Here is a 22,833-nt window from a genome sequence, read left to right as displayed (position 1 = left end):
ACAGAAGCAAAATACAACATTTTTTGATGAAAAGGAAAAACACAATTATTTATATTTACCACTATAACAAAAATATTTCTAAGTTTGAAAAACCAACAAGAAGAAATATTAGATTAATTACATAGACTGGTAAAAGGGAAACTAGATATTAACTAGTCAAAGCTGATTACCTTCCAAATGAGTATACACTGAATCAGAAAGGCAAAGTTATAAATAATTAATATAGCTAATCTATATTTGAATGGAGGAAAGAAATAGAACTATGGAACTTCAAATTAAGTTTAACCTTTACTAAATACAAATTGAGGTAAGAGTCCATCCATCTTACTCATCTTTATATAAGCTAATCTAAAGCCAAGAATTGGCTCAATAAATATTTATTAAGCTCGACTAAGCATATTTCAGTAAGAGTCAGCTCCCTAAACACTGCAACAGAAACTGAACAAAAACAGAAATTTCACAGGAGAAGAAACACAATGGTCCACAAAGAAATGAAAAGATACTAAACCTCAGTAGTAATTAAGTGAAATAAAAATTAAAATAACAATGAGATAGCTCCACATGTATCACATGAGCAGAAGTATAAAAACATGATAGTATCAAATGTTGACAAAGATGGAGAGCCAAACAAACACTCATCTCACCAGTGGGAGGGTAAACATATAATCACTTGGGGAAACAGTTTTATTAACCAGCACTTTCTCTCCCAGATACTTTTCTAAACCATATGAAGCCAATTTTTGAAGATCAGAAACAACTGAATATTGGCAATTACATAGAAAGCTGACCCTTGAACAACGTGGTGGTTAGGGATGCTGATCCCCCATGCATTTGGAAATCCATGTATAACTTTTGACTCCTCAAAAATGTAACTCGGCTACACTTTTTCTCTTAACAATTCTTAAAGTAAGCTAGAGAAAAGAAAATATTATTAAGAAAATCATAAGAGAAAACATATTTACTATTCACTGAGTGGAAATATATCATCACAAAGGGCTTCCTCTTGGTCTTCATGTTAAGTAGGCTGAAGAAGTGGAGGAAGAGGAGGGCAAAGGCAGAAAAGGTGGAAGTGGTGGATAGGGAGGATGGAGAGGCAGGTACACTTGATGCAACTTTATGGAAATACATAGTAATTTCTGTCTGCTGTTTTGCTTTTTCATTTCTCTAAAAATGTTTCTATACAGTACCAATCCTTTTTCCACAGACAGCTTTAGTTTTAGCACCCATATTATAGAAGGGTCCATGTCATAAAAGAAGTCAAAGCAGTCTTGAATAATTGGAACTCTTCGGCCAGACTGTCTAAAGTCAATTTGTTTTTTGTTGCTGCTTCTATGTCTTCTTCCTCATCATCTGGCATTGATTCAGAAGCACTCATCTCCATCAAATGTGCTCTGCTAATTACTCTGTTGTGCTATGAACTCTTAGACCTCTCCAAAACTCTTATTTTGAAACCCTTCACTCTCTCACCATTTTTGCCACATTCAATCTCTTCCATAATTTCTTTGATTGGTTCTGTCATAAATCCTGTGAAGTCATGCTCAACATATAGACACAGTTTACTTCAGCAGGAATTCATTGTTTCAGGCCTCATAGCTTTCACAACTTTTTCTATAACAACAATGACATCTTTAATGATGTAATCCTTCCAGGCTTTCATGATATTCTATCAGGATTCTCTCACACAGTGTTGAAAATCCTTTACATAAATACCAAGTGTAATGAGCCTTAAAGGTCCTATGACCTTGATCTTTAGGCTGAATTAGAGACTTTGTGACTGAGGACAAGTGGACTACTTCAATGCCTCTGGTGTTGAACTCAAGAGGTTCTGGGATGCCAGGGTCATTGTACAATATCAAAAAAAAAACTTCCCTTACTGGCAAGGTACTTCCTAACTTCAGGAACAACGTATCTATGGACTCAATCCAGAAAAAGGGTTCTCATCCACTCCTTCTTCTACAACCAAGAGACTAGATGCTGGTGTTTATCTTTTCCCTTCAAGACTCAGGGATTAGCAGCTTTATAAAGACAGTCTTCATTATTAACCTGAATTTTTTGCACAAAACAGTAGAGTTAGCCTATACCTTCCTGCTTAAAATCCTGGTGCTTGTTCCTCTTCCTTTCTAATAAAATGTCCTTTGTGGTAGATTTTATTTATTTATTTTTTTTCAGAATAAGGCACTTTCATCTGCATTAAAAACCTGTTCAGGCAGACATCCTTTCTCCACAATGATTTTCTTAATGGCACCTAGAAACTCTTCTGTTACCTCTTGGTCAGCAACAGCTGGCTTCTCCTGTTATCCTGTTATACATTTTTAAAGTCAAATCTCTTTCTATAAGCATCAAACCATCCTTTGCTGGCATTAAATTCTTCAGCTTTAGATGCTTTACCTTCCTTATGCTTTATGCTATCATATAACGACTTCACTTTTTCTCAAATCATATTCTATAGGTACGCCTTTCTTGCAGGTCACGAATTTTATTTTCTTTATAATAGTCCTTTTGCTGAATTCACTTATCTTGAAATAGTGGGCAACCATACCCACAGACCTCTCTATCTAAGCTACGTATCAAACAACTCAACTTTTTCTTGTAATGTCATTACATTTCTCTGCTGCTTGGGAGCATTTCCAACATCACTAGTAGCACTTCATATGACTCTCACAGTGTTATTCAACGCTTATGATATTACAACAAACATGATAACAGATTACACAAGAATTGGGAGAAAGCACTTTTTACTGTGATGTACAATTTACTGGAGAGACAAATTGCTCACCAGGAGATGATTAGCATCACACAGCATTTTACGCAGATTCTCAAAAAATCTGAATTTACCATAATAGTAACACAATGTTGGAATTATTACAGTAGTATAGTATAAATCACAGTTAATTTTACACAGTTATAATACTGCATCTTTATATTTGTTTACAGTCCTCTCCATTGAGAGTAGCACCATGTCCAGTCTCCAAGTGTTTGCATAAATTTTGATACATTTTAACTTTTTACAATAGATTTGTGTATATTTTATGGTAGTAAATGATAAAATAAGCTAGTATCTACTGTGTTTTATGCATTGATGACATACCTCCAAAATTTTTTTTTTTTTGATATTTCTAGGCTACATAATTTGCAAGTTTTTTCTATTTGTCAAAAATTCCCCCAAATTTCCCAATATACTTAGCGAAAAAAAGCTGCATTAGGTGGACCCTTGCAAGGGTCAACTGTACATAAAAAATCTCTTAATCTGTGTACCAGGAGACACATGGAAGAATGTTCATAAAAGCACTGTTTGTTAACAATAAGAGAAGTTGAAAATGACGCAAATGTCCACCAATAACAGAAAGATAAATTATGGAATGGAACTGTACAATGGAATCCTATAAAAAGTAAGTTGAAGAAAGAACTAAACTACACCTTTAAATATGAATGATTCTTGGTTGGGCAAAGCGGCTAACACCTATAATCCCAGCACTTTTGGAGGCTGGAGGAGATCATTTGAGCCCAGAAGTTTAAGATCAGCCTGGGCAACATAGCAAGACCCTGTCTCAAAAAAAAAAAAATTTTGGCCAGGTTCAGTGACTCATGCCTGTAATCCCAACACTTTGGGAGGCTGAGGTGAAATGATCTCTTGAGTCTAGGAGTTTAAGACCAGCGTGGGCAACATGGCAAAACCCTGTCTCTACAAAAAATTAGCCAGGCATGGTAGTGAATGTTTGTAGCCCCAGCTACTCAGGAAGCTGGTAGGAGAACTGCTTGAGCCCGGGAGGTAGAGGTTACAGTGAGCCAAGATCATGCCACCACTATCCAATTTATATGACCTAAATATAAACTCCCTACCATGTCATAAAACATTCTCCAAAATCTAAGCCAGACCAATCCCTGAAGTTTCATCATCTCTTTATTCTCCCTTATATAATCTGCTCCAGCCACACTGAACTTACCATTCACCTTCTTCATATTTTCCCACTTCTATCTGGGAACAACTTCCTCATTCCATTCTCCAGCAACACCCTTTCTAAGACATAGCTCGAACCTTATGATTTCTATGAAGTCTTTCCTGACTCTCAATTAAAACTAGTCCCTTCTTTCTCCATGCCTCCTTGGTACTGTTTCTATTCCTATTATACACTTATAACAATGTGCTCAAATTTCCTTTGTAGTAATCCAAATTATAACACCAGAATCTGAGCTTCGTATTTGAAATGCTCACCAAAGTGGCTGATGTAGAGCCAATAAAAGTATACTGAATAAATAAATTTGTAATCTAGAAGACAGGGTCCACATCCATGTATATTATCCAAAATCTGGGTTACCTTACACACACAAAAAAAGAGCCAATAAAGTTAAGGCAGTATGGTAAACGTGCAAGCTGTGTTCTAATCAAGATGGTTAATTAAATGTACATCTGCCTTTGTTGCCTACCCAAACCCCAGCTAAGACATTAAAGGGCTTTTTGTAAAGGCATAAACACACCAGGATGAGGAGAATGGGAAAGGAAAGCAAGAACAACAAAATCTTGAAAGTGTTTACGTAAGTGTTAAAGTATTCTCAGAAAATTTAGTCCTAAATTGGTGAGAAGGAAATCAAAAAACTAACTCAATTTGTGTCACAAAATAGGCAAAAACTCATTAATTGGTGCATTTACATATGTCTGGAAATGAGGATGAAGAGAGTACTGGAAAATAAGGTCTAAAAGTTTGTTTAAAAAGCAGAAAGATCACAAAATTCCCATTACCATCTCCAAGAAAAGTTTTTAATTTTATTACTAGAAACAGATCAAAGGTAGGGTTTTCAGAGAGCAAGGAGTACTGTGGTAGGCAGAATAATGGCCCACCAAAAAATGACAACATCCTAATCCCTGGAACCTGTTAGTATGTGTGGTTAACATGACAAACGCCTTTGTAGATTTGATTAACAACTCTGAGATGAAGAGATTATCCCAGATTATATGGGTGGGCCTAATTGTATCACATGGTAGTTTAAAATCTGAGACTCTTTCCTGGGCTGTGGTCAGAGGGAGATGTGACTAGAGAAAATGAATCAGAGATATGCCATGCAGCTGGCTATGAACATGGAGAATAGAAGCCATGAGCAAGGAATGAGGGTGGCCTCTACGAGCTAGAAAAGGCAAGAACACAGATTCTTCCCTAGAGCCTCCAGAAAGGGATGCAGTTACACCAAAACCCATGTGACTTCTAACCCACAGAACCATACAATAGGTTTGTGTTGTTTTAAGTCACTAAGTCTGCGATAATTTGTTACAGCGGTAACGTAAAATAAATTCAGGGACCACACTGAAAACATGAGAATTATGTAAATGTGCAGATACTACCAGATCCTGTCTAATTAGTTCTCAGAATAACTAAAGCCAGACCTTCTTCACCATCCTGGCAGGAGACTGGAACATAAATCTGTGGGAACTCTAACTAGATCTAAAGATAATGATAATGGAGATATCATCTATAGCAGAAACTGTTAGCTGTTCACTAAAATCTAGTTCCCCTACTTCCAGGAAACACAATTCCACCCCCTCTTGAATTTAGGTGGAGCCATACAACACAGTTCTGGCCAGTGGAATGTGGCTGGAAGTTATAGTGGTATGTCAGAGCTGGCATGAAAGCCTATTGGGTGTATCTCTTCCTAATTCTGCCTTCAGTGACATTATGTCAATAGCCTGAAATTGATCATGGTGAAGTATTTATACTATAAAAATCAGCAAATGCTATAATTCAGAGCTTTTTTCCCTCCCATATGATCAGGTTGTTAAAACATACTATTCAAGCCTCACCCATAAAAATTTCTGCAAAATCTTCCACACTAACTAGATGTAGAAGTTCCTTTGGCCCCTTCTCAAGAATGATAGAAGATAAAATGCCAACATGGAAGGTTCTAGATGACCAAGAACACCAATGCTGGATTTGACGTAAGTGAGAAATAAATTTTTACTATGTTAAGTCATGAAGATTTTGGGAGTTGTAGTTATGGCAATTCTAATTCCTACACTACCTAAACTGCCCAGCTTGATTACCTCAAGTAAAGATCGCACAGACAACCTCTAATCATGGATTGAGAGCTTCCAATCAGCTTTCAGTACCCTATCCTTAGATAGGAGCAGTCAATCAAGGATTACTGGATAGCTGAAGAGAACTCTACTATGTGCCATGGCACATGTATACCGATGTAACAAACTTGCACATTCTGCACATGTATCCCAGAACTTAAAGTACAATAAAAAAATAAAAATTAATTAATTAACCTTTTAAAAAAGTTAAACACAAAATAGGGGAAAAAGCAACTCAAAGGAAACAAACCAAGTAGAGAGAAGAAAATTTAAACTATGTATCATTAATACAAGAGAGGTAAGAAAAGATAATGCAACTATGAAATAACAGTATACTATAAAAGAGTGAAATTCAGAAATAAAAACGAAGCTCATGGAAATTTAAAATATGAGGAGAAATTTTTAAAGTCCAGTAGAAAACTGGAAGATAAAGTTGAGAAAATAGAGCAAAAGGGCACAAAGATAGAAAACAGAAGAGAAAGAATAAGAAATGTAGAAGAATCCAGAGAAATTCAGAAAACTGAAAAAAGGAGACTCAAAAAGAGAACAGAAAATGAAGAAATGCTTCCAGTAGAGAGAACAAAAGTTTCTACAATCAAAGGACCCATCACGTGCCCAGGAGAATTAATGAAAACAGACCCATGGCAAGGATCTGTGAAACTGCAGAAACTCTGCCAAAAAATCAGGAATCTACAACTTTTTAGAAGGTATAAAAGATCACACACGAAAGATAAGTAATCATAATTGCTTTAGACTTTTTAATAGCAACACTGGAAACTAAAAGGTAATGAAACACATAATAAAATTTCTGAGAAAAAATTCTAACCTAAAATTTTATATGCAGTCAATGTGTACTTACAGATTTTTTGGGCATACATGCCAGGTCGCAAAAAAATCTACTTCCCATGACCTTTTCTCAAGAAATTACTGGAGGGTATTACTGGCTCCGCCATGGTAGGATAATAAAAAAATGAAGCAATAGAAGATCCAACACAGGAAACAAGCAAAAGGAATCCCCTAAAATAATAAAGATCCCAGCATGACTGCCATACATCTAGTTAAAAGGCTCTAGAAGAGATTTATTTAAACACATGAAACTGAGTGACGATATGTATGATTTAGACGACTGGCAAAGATGTAAACTAGTGATAAGTGCATTACAAACTACATCAAAAGAAAAGGTAATTATAATCTCTTAGGAAAATAAAGTGTCAGGAAAGAAAAAATAGTACAGTTTACAACATGGCTCTGCTGAAGACAGAGTTTACATAATATATTAATGTAAACATCAAACACTGATCTAACTAAAATTATGAAATAACTATCAGTAGATTGGGAATTAGTTGTGAAGAAGAGGAGAGGACAGCCAAATAATCATTTTTAATAGCAGAATAAATCATGTCTACAAGTAATAAATCAGGCAGTAAAACAAGTACATTATTTAGACACATGTACGTAAACACTGAAATAATCAGCTAAAAGTAGTTACCTGTGGAAACAGAGAAATGAAGGAATGTTATTTTTCATAATAAACCTTATGAAATTATTAGATTCTTTAATCAATGTGTATGTGTAACTTGAAGAAACAAACTAAAAGTAAGAAGGGAGGGAGAAGAGTAAAGAATCTGCAACCAGATATACGGGTTTATTCCTGGATGTTGTCTTTTGTTCACTGTGTGATTTTGAGCAAGTTACTTATCCTCTCTGTGCCTGAGTTTTCCTCATTAGTAGCATGGAGAAAACAACAGTATCTACCTAATGGTGTTGTTGTGAGAACTGAGTTCATATACATACTTTATGTATACATGTACATACTCATAGAATGATACCTGGTACATAACAAGCATGCATTAACACTGACTTATTTTTAAGTATACGTCTGGGCCTTATCTGAAAAGTCAGCTGTAGAATTCTAAGGACAATAAAGATCTTATAGGAATTTTTCTTTTGAGGTATGTTATCTTTCTGCATTATATTACTGCTTATCAAGGAAGGGTCAACTGCGCTAACCTTTAACTATGTTTCATTATATTGACAGTGAAAGAATTCTCATGAACTTCAACTGTTACCACTTGGAATCTTCTTAAAATGCTGGCAATACTTAACTAAGAAAATCAGTAGGGGTGGTTACCAAGGGCTGGGGGTGAGGATAAAAAGAGGAATGAGGAAAGCAAAAATGTTGATCAAAGGGTACAAAGTTTCAGTTAGACTGGAGGAATAAGTTTTTGTGATCTACTGAACTGCAGGGTGACCACAGTTAATGTAGATTTCAAAACTTCCGAAAGAATGTATTTTAACATTCTTACCACAAAGAAATAATATGTTGGTAAGATGACAGATATGTTGCTAGGTGCAGTGGCTCACATTTGTAATCCCAGCACTTTGGGAGGCCAAGGCCATAGGATTGCTTGAAGCTAGGAATTTCATACCAGCCTGGGCTACAAAGTGAGACCCATCTAAATAACAACAACAACAACAACAACAACAACAACAAAATGTTTAAGACAATTAGCTGAGCATGGTGGCAAGCACCTGTAGTCGTGGCTACCGAGGAGGCTGAACCAAAAGGATCCCTTGAGGTCCTTGAACCCTGTAGGTTGAGGCTGCTGTGAACTAATGATCACACCACTGCCCATTAGCCTGGGCATCAGGGCACTCCAGCCTGGGAGACGGAGACAGAGTAAGATTCTACCTATTAAAAAAAAAATGCTGGATATATTAATTAGCTTGACTGATTCCTTTTATAATGTATACATAGATCAAAACATCACACTGTACCCCATAAATATATGCAATTATTATTTGTCAATTAAAAATGAAGAAAAAAGAAAATAAAGGAAAGAATGTCTTAAAATTTTAATCAAACTCCAAAGGCTAAGCTAAAATTAAGTATGTATCTGCTGACATAAAACTATTTCTCTTTCCTTAATAATTTAACTTAACAGCTTTCATTAAGGAGCCTAGAACTTGCTTCAGGCTGATCAAATTTCCTAACAGTATAGTTTCACAACAGAAGTCAAAAGAGATATATTTCAGTAGGTCACAACTCCTAGGTTACACCAGTCTAAAGACAACTACACTTATAAAAACACAACTTTTATTATTTTAATATTTCTTAATGCATTAATGAAAAACAAAAATAAACTTTAACAAATCAGAAACCCATTAATAAAATTTTCCCTTTTCCTGTTTCACTCCTGTCCTTATGCATATATCACAAAAGGCAACTTTAAAACTTCCCTCTAATTCACAGTATGTCATTATCCTCACCATTCTTTTGAAACTTTAGCAAAGGGTTTTCTTAAAATGCATTAGTTCACTCTGCCAGATGTTAAAATATAGAGGATTACCAAGATGAAAGAGCCTTTTCTCCAACAGCTTATGATCTAATACAAGTAAAATACAGGTATAATTATTTTTAATTTATAGTTTTGTATTTTGCCTTTTTTACATTTCAAAAAAAGAAATAGAAGTCCTCATAATCAGCTGGGCACAGTGGCTCACATCTGTAATCCCAGCACTTTGGGAGGCCAAGTAGGAGGATCACTTGAGCCCAGGAGTTCCAGACAAGTCTCTATAAAAAATACAAAAATTAGCTGGGCATGGTGATGCACACCTGTAGTCCCAGTTACTCAGGAGGCTGAGGAGGGAGGATCACCTGAACCCAGGGAGGTCAAGGCTGCAGTGAGCCTGGTTCATGCCACTGGACTCCAGCCTAGGTGGCTAAGTGAGACCCTGGTTCGATAAAAATATAAAAATAGGGCTGGGTGCGGTGGCTCACACCTGTAATCCCATCACTTTGGGAGGCCAAGGCGGGCAGATCATTTGAGGTCAGTAATTCAAGAGTATCCTGATAACATGGTGAAACCCCATCTCTACTAACAATACCAAAAAAGCCAGGCATAGCAGTGTATGCCTGTAGTCCCAGCTACTAGGGAGGCTGAGGCAGGAGAATCGCTTGAACCCAGGAGGTGGAGGTTGCAGTGAGCCGAGATTGTACCACTGCACTCCAGCCTGGGTGACAGAGAGAAACTCCCAGAGAAAAACATATACACAGACACACATACACACACACACACACACACACACACACACGTATATATATATAGAGAAAATATATTCAAAGTTAGTGGGTGATTTCTGATGTAAAAGTAGTACAAATAACATACTGTAAGAAGTTAAGAGAAACAATGGTTTTGAGCAGCAAGATTGTCATCTTCAAAGAAAAGTGACAGATACTAAAGGTATTGAAGAATAGGTAAAATTCAAAAATATAGAGAACAGGGAGTATGAAATTACATGAAGGGCAGAGTAAAAATGTGGACAAAATCACAGCTTCAAGAAAATATATGAATAATAATAATTAGTTTATGTGGCACTGAAAAAAAAAAAGAGAGAGATGTCTCAGGACAAAGCCGCAGAGCACTTCAAACATTTAGGAATCATGAAAAAGAGAAGGCCCTAGCTAAGAAAATTCAGTCAGTGTGTTTTCCGCTAAGGCCTCTCCTAAGTGAGAAGTCTGGCTGGAGACACAGTGTACATGGGCAGGCCTAACTTTAGCCAGAGTGCGCAAAGAACCAGCAATCAAGATGGCAGCAGTCTTAAATCCCAAACAAGAAGAGACTAGGGCACCTATAACAGTAACTTAATTAGCACTCTCCAAGATATCTCATTAAATTTCTTCAGAGAAGAATTATCTCCTATTTTCTCTTATAATGTATAAAAAATGCTTAGCATGCACAAAAAAGTACTGAATAAATGGCAGGTATATATTAACACCCTAAACCACTATCAACCATTCTGCTTTGGTTTGAATGTATTCCCCAAAGTTCATGTGTTGGAAATTTAATCTCCAATGCAACAGTATTCAAAGGTAGGACCTTTAAGAGATGATTAGGTCATGAGGGCTCTGCTATCATGAATGAATTAATGTCATTATTTCAGGAGTGGGTTTGTTATCAAAGCAAGTTTGCTCCCACACTTGCCCACATGTGCATACCATGTGATGCCTTCTGCCATATTATGATGCAGCAGGAAGGCCCTCACCATATGTGGCTCCTTGTGCTTGGATTTCCTAGCCTCCAGCACCACGAACCAAATAAATTTCTGTTCACTATAAATTACTCAGTCTCAAGTATTCTGTTATAGCAGCACAAAATGAACTAAGACACATATTAAGATGTTTCCCAGTTTCAGTGGCAAATATGCTAGTACCGAAATAACAAAAAGCTGAGAAGGTGACAGAATGAGTTTAAATATTTAAAGAGTCAACCATGGTGGCACCTGGAAGGTCTAAGAACTCCAAAAACAAGATAAAATTTGGGAAGAAAACTTGGAGTAAAGTACCAAGACAATTCAATGGGGATAGAATAATCAACGAATGGTGCTCAAACAACTAAATATCCACATGTCAAACAATGAAACTGGATCCCCACCTCATACCATACACAAAACTAACTTGAAATGGACCACAGACCTAGGTATAAGAATTAAGGCTATTAAATTTTTGAAAGGAAATACAGTTACAAGATTTTGACCTTGAAGTGGGCAAAGCTTTTTTATATACGATACTAAAAGCTCAAGTGAAGAAAAAATAGATAAACTGGATGACATTAAAATTCAAAACCACTATGCTACAAGTGATAGCAACAAGAAAGTAAAAAGACAACCTATGGAATGGGAAGAGATATTTGCACATCACATACCTGATAAAGGATTTGCACCTAGCATATATTAAGAACTCTCACAAGTCAATAATAAAAAGACAACACAACTTAAAAACAGGCAAAGGATTTGAACAGATATTTCTTTCAAAAAGATATGCAAATGGACAATAATCATATGAAAAGATGTTCAACATCATCTGTCATTAGGAAAATGTAAGTCAAAATCACAATGAGATACTACTTGATACCCATCAGGACAGTTAAAATAAAAATGACTAACAATAACAAGAGCTGGTTAGAATATGAAGAAACTGGGGCCCTCAGACACTGTTGGTGGGAATGTAAAATGGTACAGTAACTTTAGAATATAGTCTGGCATTTCTTCAAATAATTAAACATATTCTTACCATATGATTTGGCAATTTTACTCCCAGTTATATACCCAAGAGAAATGAGAACATACGTTCACACAAAAATTCGTACATGAATGTTCATAGCACCATTATTCATAGTAAACAAGAGGTGGAAACAACCCAAATGTCCATCAATTGATAAATGAACAAACAAGATATAGTACATATATATCTCTCCATCCTGAAATATTATTTCTCTATAAAAAGTAATGAAATATTAATATATGCTACAACATAGGCAAATCCTGAAAGCATCATGTTAAGGTAAATGAAGTCAATCACAAGACTGTAATATTTCCTGATTCCATTTATATAGAATGTTCAGAACAGAAAAATCTATGGAAACAAAACAGATGAGTGGTTGCCACGAATGGTGGGGAGTGGGGATTGAAGAGTAACTGCTAATGGGTACTAAATTTCATTTAGTTTGATAAAAATGTTCTAAACTTAGATTGTGACTATGGTTGCACAACCATGATATAATTCTAAAAGCCACTGTATCATATACTTTAACTAGATGATTCTCATAGCATGTGAGAGTTATATTTTAATTAAGATTTTTTTTAAAAGCTTAGCTAATTCTTAGAGAAAAAAAAAGCTGGAGCAACTTTTATAGCCATACTTTCTCCTAAAAAAAAGTCTTCTTCACCAGGTGCGGTCGCTCACGCCTGTAATTCCAGCACTTTGGGAGGCCGAGGCGGGTGGATCACGAGGTCAAGAGATCGACACCATTCCGGTCAACATGGTGAAACCCCGTCTCCACTAAAAAATACAAAAATTAGCTGGGCACGGTGGCGCGTGCCTGTAATCCCAGCTACTCAGGAGGCTGAGGCAGGAGAATTGCCTGAACCCAGAAAGCAGAGGTTGCGGTGAGCCGAGATCGCGCCATTGCACTCCAGCCTGGGTAACAAGAGCGAAACTCCGTCTCAAAAAAAAAAAAAAAAAAAAAAACACAGGCGGTGGCTCACGCCTGTAGTCCCAGCTACTCAAGAGGCTGAGGCAGGAGAATCTCTTGAAACTGGAAAACTGAAGTTGCAGTGAGCTGGGATCACGCCACTGCACTGCAGCCTGATGATAGAGCAAGACTGTGTCCCAAAACAAAAACAAAAAAGTCTTCTTACAGAATTTTTCTGTGGAAGAGTGTTTGAAGACTTCACATTTTATAATAAGCAGCAAGTTCATTCCAAAACAGGGCCCACATACTCTGGTTTCTCTTCAGATCTTATAAATCTTTTGCCTTTACTAATCAGGGCCCATATGATTTAAACACTGGGGTTTTTGGAAAAAGTAAAATAAAAGAGATAATTCATTCTAAGAAAATACAAAGAGTACTTGAGAACAATCTCCAGTGTGTTCTATAGTCCTTTGACTAACTACATGATCTTCCAATTAGGAGTAGGAAGTAACAAGCAGCAATAAAAGTAATCATTACTATTAATTTACACAGCAATTACTAAGCCCTTATGTGTCAGGTTTCACAATCATTTTCTTAATCTCATCAAAAAACAACTTATTCAAAACTGAAGTCCATATTGATTGGTTAAATTATAGTATACTATACTATGAATTATTATATAGTAATTAAAAAATTATTTTCTGGGTATGACACCAAAAGCAAGCACAGGCAACAACAACAAACCATATAAGTTAAATCTCATTAAAAAGTTGTGTGCATCAAAGGACACTATCAATAGAGTAAAAAGGCAATCACAGAATGAGAGAAAATTTTGCAAATCATATATGCAATAGCAGACTGATACCCAGAATATATTTGTAAAACTCCTACAACTCAACAATAAAAACAAACAACTGAATATTAAAATGGGCAAAAGACTCAAATAGATATTTTTCCAAAGATTTACAAACAGCCAATAAACACATGAAAAGATCCTCAACATCACTAGTCACTAAAGAAATGCAAACAAAACCATAATGAGATACCACTTCATACCCATTAGGATGGCTATTTTCAAAAAACAGAAAATAACATGTGAAGTGTTGGCAAGGATGTAGAGAAACTAGAACTCTTGTGCATTGCTGGTGGGGATGTACAATACTGCAGTGCTGTGAAAATGATGGAGTGCTTCCCCAGAAAAAAACGAAACATAAAATTACCATATGATCTAACAATTCCATTTTTGGATATGTACCTATGAAAAGTAAAAGCAGGAACTCAAACAGATATTTGTACATCTATGTTCACAGCAGCATTATTCACAATAGCCAAAGGATGGAGGCAACCCAAGTTTCCACTGACAAATTAATAAACAAAATACTGTATTGAGAAAGAAACTTTTATCTGAGGAATGCAAGTCCTTTTAAATGATCTGGCCCAGAGAGGCATTAAAATGTGACAGCAATCACATCCTACTTCTCTCCTTTGAGCTATGATAAATATTTATGTCTTGAAACTGCATGCTACTGCCACAAGTAACTAACTATAAAATAACCTACTGATACTACACCAAACACTATAACCAACTCCCTACATCTCAACAATGTATAGTCAATCACTAACCAATGTTATTTCTATAAACTAGTGAGAATTCTTGACAAACAACTTAGTATCAGCCCATTCCATGTCCCTTTTATTTAATGCCTTTATAAACCTGCTTGTAACAATAGCCAAAGGGAGCTCATATCCAAGGATACTTGAGTCTGAGTCCTCCAGTCAACTGTTCCCATTTTGGCTCAAGTAAACTCTTTGAATCCTATTTTGTGCTTCAGCCTCTTCCTTTTAGGTCTATGGTATGTACACACATATAATGAAATATTATTCTGCCTTAACAATTAAGGAAATTTTGATACATGCTACACAACATGAGTGAACTTCGAAGACATTATGCTAAAAAGATATAAGCCAGTTTCAAAACGGCAAATATTCCATGATTTCTCCTATAACAGGTTCTTAGAGCAGTCAAATTCATAGAGACACAAAGTAGAAAGGTGTCTGCCAGGGACTAGGACAAGGGGAGAATAGGGAGTTAGTGTTTAATGTGTAAGGAGTTTCTGCTGGGAAAGATTAAGTTCTGCAGATGGATGGTGGTTATGGTGACACAACAATGTGAATATACTTGATGCCACAAAACTGTACACTTGCAAATGTTGTTTTATGTTATGTATTTTTTACTAAAATAAAAATTATTTTATAACTCTTTCATATCACACTAAGATATATGAATGAACAGGAAACAGCAGGATACATATGTGGTAGAATGAATTGGTGCTCTTCCTCAGTAAGCACAAGGTAATCAAAACAATTCAGTGGCTTTGGAATATTTTTTAAAAAGCCCTTTCTTCCAGAGTAACAAAGACAACTGTGACTGACGGCAAGTGATTCTTGTGATTATGTCAGGCTTGCAAGAGAGGAAAAATGTAAATGCTTCTCAGCACAATACAGGTGGGTGTAGTGGGCTTCGCATAAACTCTATTCACATATAATTAAGACAATACTGTCTAAGAAAAATAAGTGATTTTCTTCTTGAGGTGTGTTACTTCACAGGTGACTTAGGAAAGCTTGATCACAGGTCTCATTGATAGGCTGTGCAGAACTGGAGCACTCATGTTTTTTGTTTCTTTTGTTGTTTTTTTAGGAGACAGAGGTCCTGCTATGGTTGCCTAGCATGGCTTCAACTCCTAGTCTAAGACAATCCTCAACCTCAGCCTCCCAAGTAGCTGGGACTATAGGCACACGCCATGCCAAGTTTTGATGCACTGACTTTTACCTTCATTCACTGGCCTAGCAACCCCATTTCTCCGGAGCCCAACAATAACTGAGTAGAGAAGAAAGTAACTAATCAGAGGACAGCATCACTGCCCCTTCTGCAGAGGCATTGTTCAAATGTCAAAATGCAAGTATGATTCAAAGAGGAATATCTCCTCTTGTGGAGAACATGCTGAGCATGATGTCATCAAACTGAATGATCCAAGAAGGCGCACGGTGTAGCATACGGGCATGATCTATCCCCATCCTTGTCTTTAGGATACCTTAAAACCACAATGTCTAATAAATCTCCCAACAGCTTCAAAGCATTTATTTGTGTTATTAATGTCTAAAAGGTATATCCTATTCACTGGGACATTCTGAAAGGAAAAATAAAGACTGGGGTAAATACACTAAGTGTTAATAATTATCTATGTGTGGTAAAATTAAGAATGACTTTAGTGGCCTTAATACTTAATTTTCCACAGTCACAATAAAGAAACATATTTAAAATTGAAAACAACTTTGCTAAAGAACATAATATAGGTATGTTATGTAAGGCCATCTTTTAGAAAAGCCATGAAATGACCTATAACATTGTCCTATTTATAACACTTACCTCAAAACCAAAAATCATTTTAACTTTGAACACTTTATTTCCTCCTTTACAATTAAATATTCAAAAGGTTTAATCTTAATTTTTAAAAAGCGTGTCTTCCAGCATACTCCATATAAAAACTGCGACCATATCAGCATTTGAGTTTTTCAAGGATACTCTGATATAAGGAAAATCGGAAATTAAGATTTATTGTGACACATGTTCACTATTGTGTATTACAAGGAACCATTCCTGACATTAACAACCTCAGAAGCAATCTAAAATTACAGAAAACTAATATATATTAAAAGCTAATAAAGAAGGAATACTGGTGACAGATATGTTAATTAGTTTGATTTACCTATTTCACAATATATACATATATGAAAGTAACATGCACATTGTAAATATATGTAATTTCTATTTGTCAACTATACCTTAATAGAAATAATTTTTTTTTTTTTTGAGACAGGGTCTCCTCTGTTAGCCAGGCTGGAGTGCAGAGGTGCAATCTCAGCTCACTGCAGCCTCGACCTCTGGGGCTCAAGTAATCCTCTCACCTCAGCCACCTAAGTAGCTAGGACTACAGGTGTGTGCTAACATCCCTTGCTAATTTTTGAATTTTTTGCAGAGAGACAGGGTTTTGCAACATTGCCCAGGCTGGTCTTGAACTCCTGGGCTCAAGCGACCCTTCCATCTAGGCCTTCCAAAGTGCTGGGATTACAAGCATTAGCCACTGTGTCTGGCCCTAAAAATAAGTATTTTTTTTTTAAGTTTAAAAGAGGAAATAGCAGACCCTTGTTTGCCTACCCACTATCCACTCCTCTCTTCCATCTTTCCAACAGAATATCTATTTTATTCCCATTTTCACTCTCATCTTCAGCTCCAATCCAAGGTTGGATATTGATTAGGGTAAGCGATTTATATTATCGGTCTTCTGTGGGTCTAACCAGAATGAAGAGAAAGATACAGTCCAGGACTGAGAACTGATTACCACTGATTTCAAGGAGAAAAACTGCATTTGGATAAATGTAATTTTGTGATGAGTAAAGTAGAGAAAGAGAAAGAAATTGAATCTACAATAAAGTCATTGATTTGCTGAGTTAAATAATTTTGGAATTGGTCTACTACTCTGCACTTCCTATTACATACCCTAACATAGTTCTTTCTAAGCATTTGAGTCAGGCTACATCAAACCCAGTTTATACAGACAAATGCATTATAACTAATATGGAAGGAAACCAAATCATACGGAATTTTCTTCTTAACAAAAAGCTGAAATATCATGTGTTAATATGTGTTAACACCCTCATACTCAGGAGTGTTGATAATTCTATCTTGATCACAGGCATAAGTTTAATTATCCCATCTGCCATAATGTCTTAATAGTCACTAAAAAAAGACATCAGTGAACATGGATGGATCTTTTTAAGGGATTTTTTTTTTTAAAAAAGAAGTTATATATCCTTTCAATACTTTGTATTTTACGTTAAAATTTAAAAAAAAAAAAAAGGAAAGAAGAATCTTGGAGTTCCTCCTAAGGCTTGCATTTGGTTAACAGTTTAATCAAATACAGTTTATTAAAAAATTGAGGTAACTCATATATGTTAATTTGAAAATTTTCCTGCTTGTACTTCATATGTGTGTGGTGTGTACGCACACATGCATACACAGTATTTTATATCTGCAGAAACAACTAACATAATTCATACAAAAGAAAGACATTTCTACTTTATAAAAGTAATTCACAGGCCAGGCATGGTGGCTCAGATCTGTAATCCCAGCACTTTGGGAGGCCAAAGTGAGAGGATTGTTTGAGGTCAGGAGGTTAAGACCAGCCTAAGCAACATAGTGAGACCTTATCTCTATAAAAAAAGAAAAATTTTTTAAAGTAATTCACCAGAGGATACACTATGGAATCAGAAGCCAGGGGATTTTTTCTTGTTTGATAGCTATGCAAAAATATATTTGCTTTATAAAATATAAGTCTCATTAGTTATTTACAGTAAAACACAAATACTGTCAGGCAAATATCAAAAGACTAAAGGTTACTGTTGCCAAGTTGCTGTAGCTAAGCATCAACTTAAAAAGATAAACCAAGAAAAACGTTTGAATTTGTGCAGTCATAGACCAAGGATATAGAAGGCAAAAACAAAAAGGGATGTATTCTGAGGCCACATTTTAATTCTTTATTTTTTTTTCAGACGTTTCTTTTTTTTTGTTTTTGAGATGGAGTCTTGCTCTGTCACCCAGGCTGGAGTGCAGTGGCATGATCTTGGCTCACTGCAGCCTCTACCTCCTTGGGTTCAAGCGATTCTCCTGCCTCAGCCTCCCGAGTAGCTGCAACTGCAGGCATGCACTACCATGCCTGGCTAATTGTTATATTTTTAGTAGAGACAGGGTTTCACCGTGTTAGCCAGGCTAGTCTTGAACTGCTGACCTCAGGTGATCCACCTGCCTCAGCTCCCAAAGTGCTGAGATTACAGGCATGAGCCATGGCGCCTGGCCCATATTTGAATTTTTTTTTTTTTTTTTTGAGACAGAGTTTCGCTCGTTACCCAGGCTGGAGTGCAATGGCACAATCTTGGCTCACCGCAACCTCCGCCTCCTGGGTTCAGGCAATTCTCCTGCCTCAGCCTCCTGAGTAGCTGGGATTACAGGCACGTGCCACCATGCCCAACTAATTTTTTGTATTTTTAGTAGAGATGGGGTTTCACCATGTTGACCAGGATGGTCTCGATCTCTTGACCTCGTGATCCATCCGCCTTGGCCTCCCAAAGTGAATTCTTAATGTCTGACTCTAGCAGAATGAAACAAAACTTACGTTTAGCAAAACAGGTATGTAACTTCATATTTCTCACACCTAACAGCTTGGAGCCACAATCGAATCTAAAAATCTATTACAGCATGAAATGGAAATGTGTACTGTTAAAGGGCAGAGACGAATATATAAGTTGTTATAAGGGAGATAAATGAGGAATGAAAATGAAATACAGTAGGATAAACTTGTTGGCAAACGGTTAAACAATCTGCAAATTGCTCAGTGTTAAACCATTACTCTTGGACTCAAACCTCAGCATCCTGCCAGAGTATGGAATCGTTAGCTCAGTCACACCCCTAGATATTGTTTAATAAATTAAACTCAAAATTGTTATTCTTATTGGACATATACTTCTTAGAGAGCTCTTTAAAACAGAAACAGCTGAGTAACAGGTATTCCAACATTACTTTTGTGCTAAAGGCAGGGGTTTTTAAAACCTCTAGTTAGTGAAGGACTACATTTTAAGAGATAGAAGGAAATTCAGGAAGTCAATTCTAATCCAAACTCTATCCCAAGAGAGGAGATTCTAAATAAATTAATTTAGCAAAGATTTAGAGAGTTTTCTATGTTCAAGACTCAGTGTTGACTGCTGAGAATGACACAAACATATCCAAAATCTGATACCTGCCTTCAAGGATTCTACAGGATGGCTGCCCTGAGGAATTACAGGCTGTGAACAAGAATATTGTTCCATAACAAAGATAAAAAACAAAATCTAAAAACCAAGAGGAGGCTTTGAGCAAGATGAAAGGCTTCACGGAATGTTTAGGTGATGTTTGCGCTGGGCCTAGGACAAGGGGTTGAATTTGGACATGTGGCAATGGAAAGGAAGGACATTCCAGGAAGCAAGAATAGAGTAACACCCTACACAAATAGGCACTTCCAACTAATGTTCCCTTAAACAGTCTGCTCTTGCTGTGTAGAAGTTCTTGGGGTTCTTCAAACAGGCTCTTTCCTCAGGGCTTTTGCATTTGTTGCTCCTTCTACCTGGGATGCTCTTCCCCCAGATCTCTGCAAGGCTGCCTTTCTTACCCACTTCAAGTCTTTGCTCAAATGCCACCTTCTAAGTGAGAATTTACCTGACTACCCTATTTTAAACTGTCATCCTCTCACTCTCTAAGACTCTTCCCTGCTTTATTTTTTTTCCATAGTACTTACTACTAGCTGGCATGCTATAACATAGCCTACTCCTTAACAGCTCTGTCTATGTTTCTCCTACAAGAGAGAAAGTTATCCGTTCATCTCCAGATTTTAAAATAGTGACTGCACATGGTAGGCATGAAATAAATGTCTGTTGATAAACTCACGGAATCAATGAATGAAAAAAATATCTGCCCTCAAATAGGTTATGGTCTAGTGGAGGAAGCAAATATGTAAATAAATAATCTTAAAGTATTCCTGAAAGACCAAAATACACACTCAGCAAAACCCAATTTATAGAAACCTAATACACAGAAACAGCTTCTCTTACCCCACTTATATATGGCTAGTGATCACCAGGATTCTACTTTTTATATCTTCTAGCTACCTGCCCCCAGTAGCACCATCACTCATACAATGGCCAAAACTGCCACCACTGCTGCCAGAACTGCCACTTCTCACATTAACTGTCACTGCTACCTAGTGAGTGCCGCTAAAGAATATTTCTGTTCCTACTTTTAGACAAGGTAAAGACGGATTCCTGAGTTTCTAAATTAAATGCATTTTTCAGTAGACAGTTAAATTCTACACTACAGGAGTAGTATACACTGATTATATAGATTAGCCAGGAAACTCACTATTTTGAATATTGCTTAAGTTTAGATATGGAAAAAATAATTTTCTGAATTGTTTTACTATTGCAACATACCTTTTATACACTGCAAATGGATGACACTGGCAAAATGGTTATGACAAAGATTCCTTCAATAAAGGCGATTACTATATTTTAACAAATAAAGTTAACAGCATTTTTTTCACTCGGGAGGATCAGCTAGAATTTAACCTGGATTAAAGAATGATGTAGAATTTTTAAACAGACCATTATATTTGTTATACTAAATTAAAATCACACAGTTGTAGCTGAAAATATTCTTTATTGCTAGCAAAAGCAAAACAACTTCAAAAAAATGAAGAATAAGCTAAAGATTTCTCACTTCGACTAACACCTCCACAGACTGCATTATCATTTTAGGCAAACTGACATTTTCACATTTACTTTTTAATGGCAAGATTGATATCCATCTGGGACTTATCTGCATAAAAGTGTTAGCCTTGGCACAATTTCAAAATTGAATTGAAAGCTCATTTCTGGCCATAAGCAAAGTGTCACAATAGTTATGCCTCATATTAATCCTACCACTGGGAGCCCAATTTTATGTGTTTCAGCTAGTGAATTTTGCCCTCAGATAAGCACACAAGTCTATAAAACCCTTCCTCGTTCATCAATAAATCACTTATCTCTACTACCTTAATGCCTCCTGCATTTGTCCATACTAAACAGTATTCGCACTTCTAAAAGAAAAGTCCTACAAATACTACTATTCTTCATAAATAGAAAAAAACTATAAATGAGGACAAATTCCCATACGTGGAAAAATGCCAAATCAGAAGCTGAAATCACAACTTCTAGGTATAGAACCACAGTTCCACTCGGTCAACTGCACACGTCGCCGGTTATTGAGAGTAAATAATTTGCAGCCAGCTGGTAAAAAAGTGTGATAAAAATATTAGGTCCTCACTTATCTTCCTTTTTAATAAGGAGATACCTGAAAGTCACACTGGGCAGTCGGTCACGTATCGAAAGAGAGACTGTACAGAGCGTGCAGTTATTAAACGCAGGAAGCCAAAGTTCCTGCGCTATGAGAGGATTACAGTGAAAAACAGTAGCCCATCTGTCCACAAAACGGGAAGAAGTCCACCTGGAAAGGCTGGGAGTCGGGGGAGGGGGCGAGAAGAACGAGCTCCGCGTCGTCTTCCTCCTCCTGGGCTAACCGCAGCCGCTGGCGGCAGGAAGGTAGCCGCGAGGGGTGGGCTAGTGGGGCCAGGGCGCAGGGCTCGGAGTGCAGGTGGGCTGCAGCTGCCCGGCCGGCGAGGCCCTGGCACCGAGAAGTCTCCAGGGCCTCGCCCGCGCAGTCGGAAAAGCACGCAGCCCACCGACGGGCGGAGGAACCGCCCGGGCAGAGCCACGTCGGAGGCTGACCGCGCGGCAGGGAGGTGGGCACCCAGTCCACACCCACCGGGAGGCTGACAGCCGGCGAGCGCCAGGCGGCCTGGGCGCGAGAAGGGCCGCAGCGCGCCAGAGGGGGTCGCTCTGCGGAAGCCGCGCTGGGCGCTGCCCGTCGCCAACGACTCCCCCTCGCCCTGATCGGCGGCAGCTGTATACTCACGTAGGGCTGGTAGAACTTGGAGAGCCGCGGTTTCCCGTGGTTATTGAAAATTAGGATCGCCTTGATCATGGCTGTGCCGGGCCGACCGGGTGGGCACTGGGGGCCAGGGCGGGGGCGGGCGCGCGAGCCTCGCCTAGTAATCTCGCCGGCAATCCTTCCCCACCCGCCCCCTCCCGCACGCGCGCGCGCGCGCTCTCGAG

At 37.4% G+C, this 22,833-nt stretch overlaps 1 protein-coding gene across 7 annotated transcripts in view; it reads right to left on the bottom strand.

The window, feature by feature from the left end:
- AP3S1 (adaptor related protein complex 3 subunit sigma 1) overlaps positions 1-22,805 on the bottom strand; it is an 88,605-nt gene extending 65,800 nt beyond the window's left edge. For 5 of the 7 annotated variants that reach the window (XR_001106893.2, XM_012448858.3, XM_064366208.1 and 2 more), the window contains exon 1: positions 22,634-22,805. Coding sequence is in view for 6 of the 7 variants with exons in the window: in XM_012448858.3 (XP_012304281.3) it covers positions 22,634-22,702 (69 nt within the window). In the remaining variant the exon portion in view is untranslated. The remainder of the gene's footprint in view (positions 1-22,633) is intronic. The other 2 variants (XM_064366210.1, XM_064366209.1) reach the window with 1 other exon arrangement.
- Between the last annotated feature and the right edge of the window lie 28 nt (positions 22,806-22,833).

The sequence above is a fragment of the Aotus nancymaae genome, unplaced genomic scaffold (assembly GCF_030222135.1).
Source record: "Aotus nancymaae isolate 86718 unplaced genomic scaffold, 86718_ANA_hifiasm-v0.15.2.pri h1tg000064l_0, whole genome shotgun sequence".
Lineage (NCBI taxonomy): Eukaryota > Metazoa > Chordata > Mammalia > Primates > Aotidae > Aotus > Aotus nancymaae.
The sequence above is the reverse complement of the archived record's forward strand: the minus strand, read 5'-3'. Positions and strand labels throughout refer to the sequence as shown.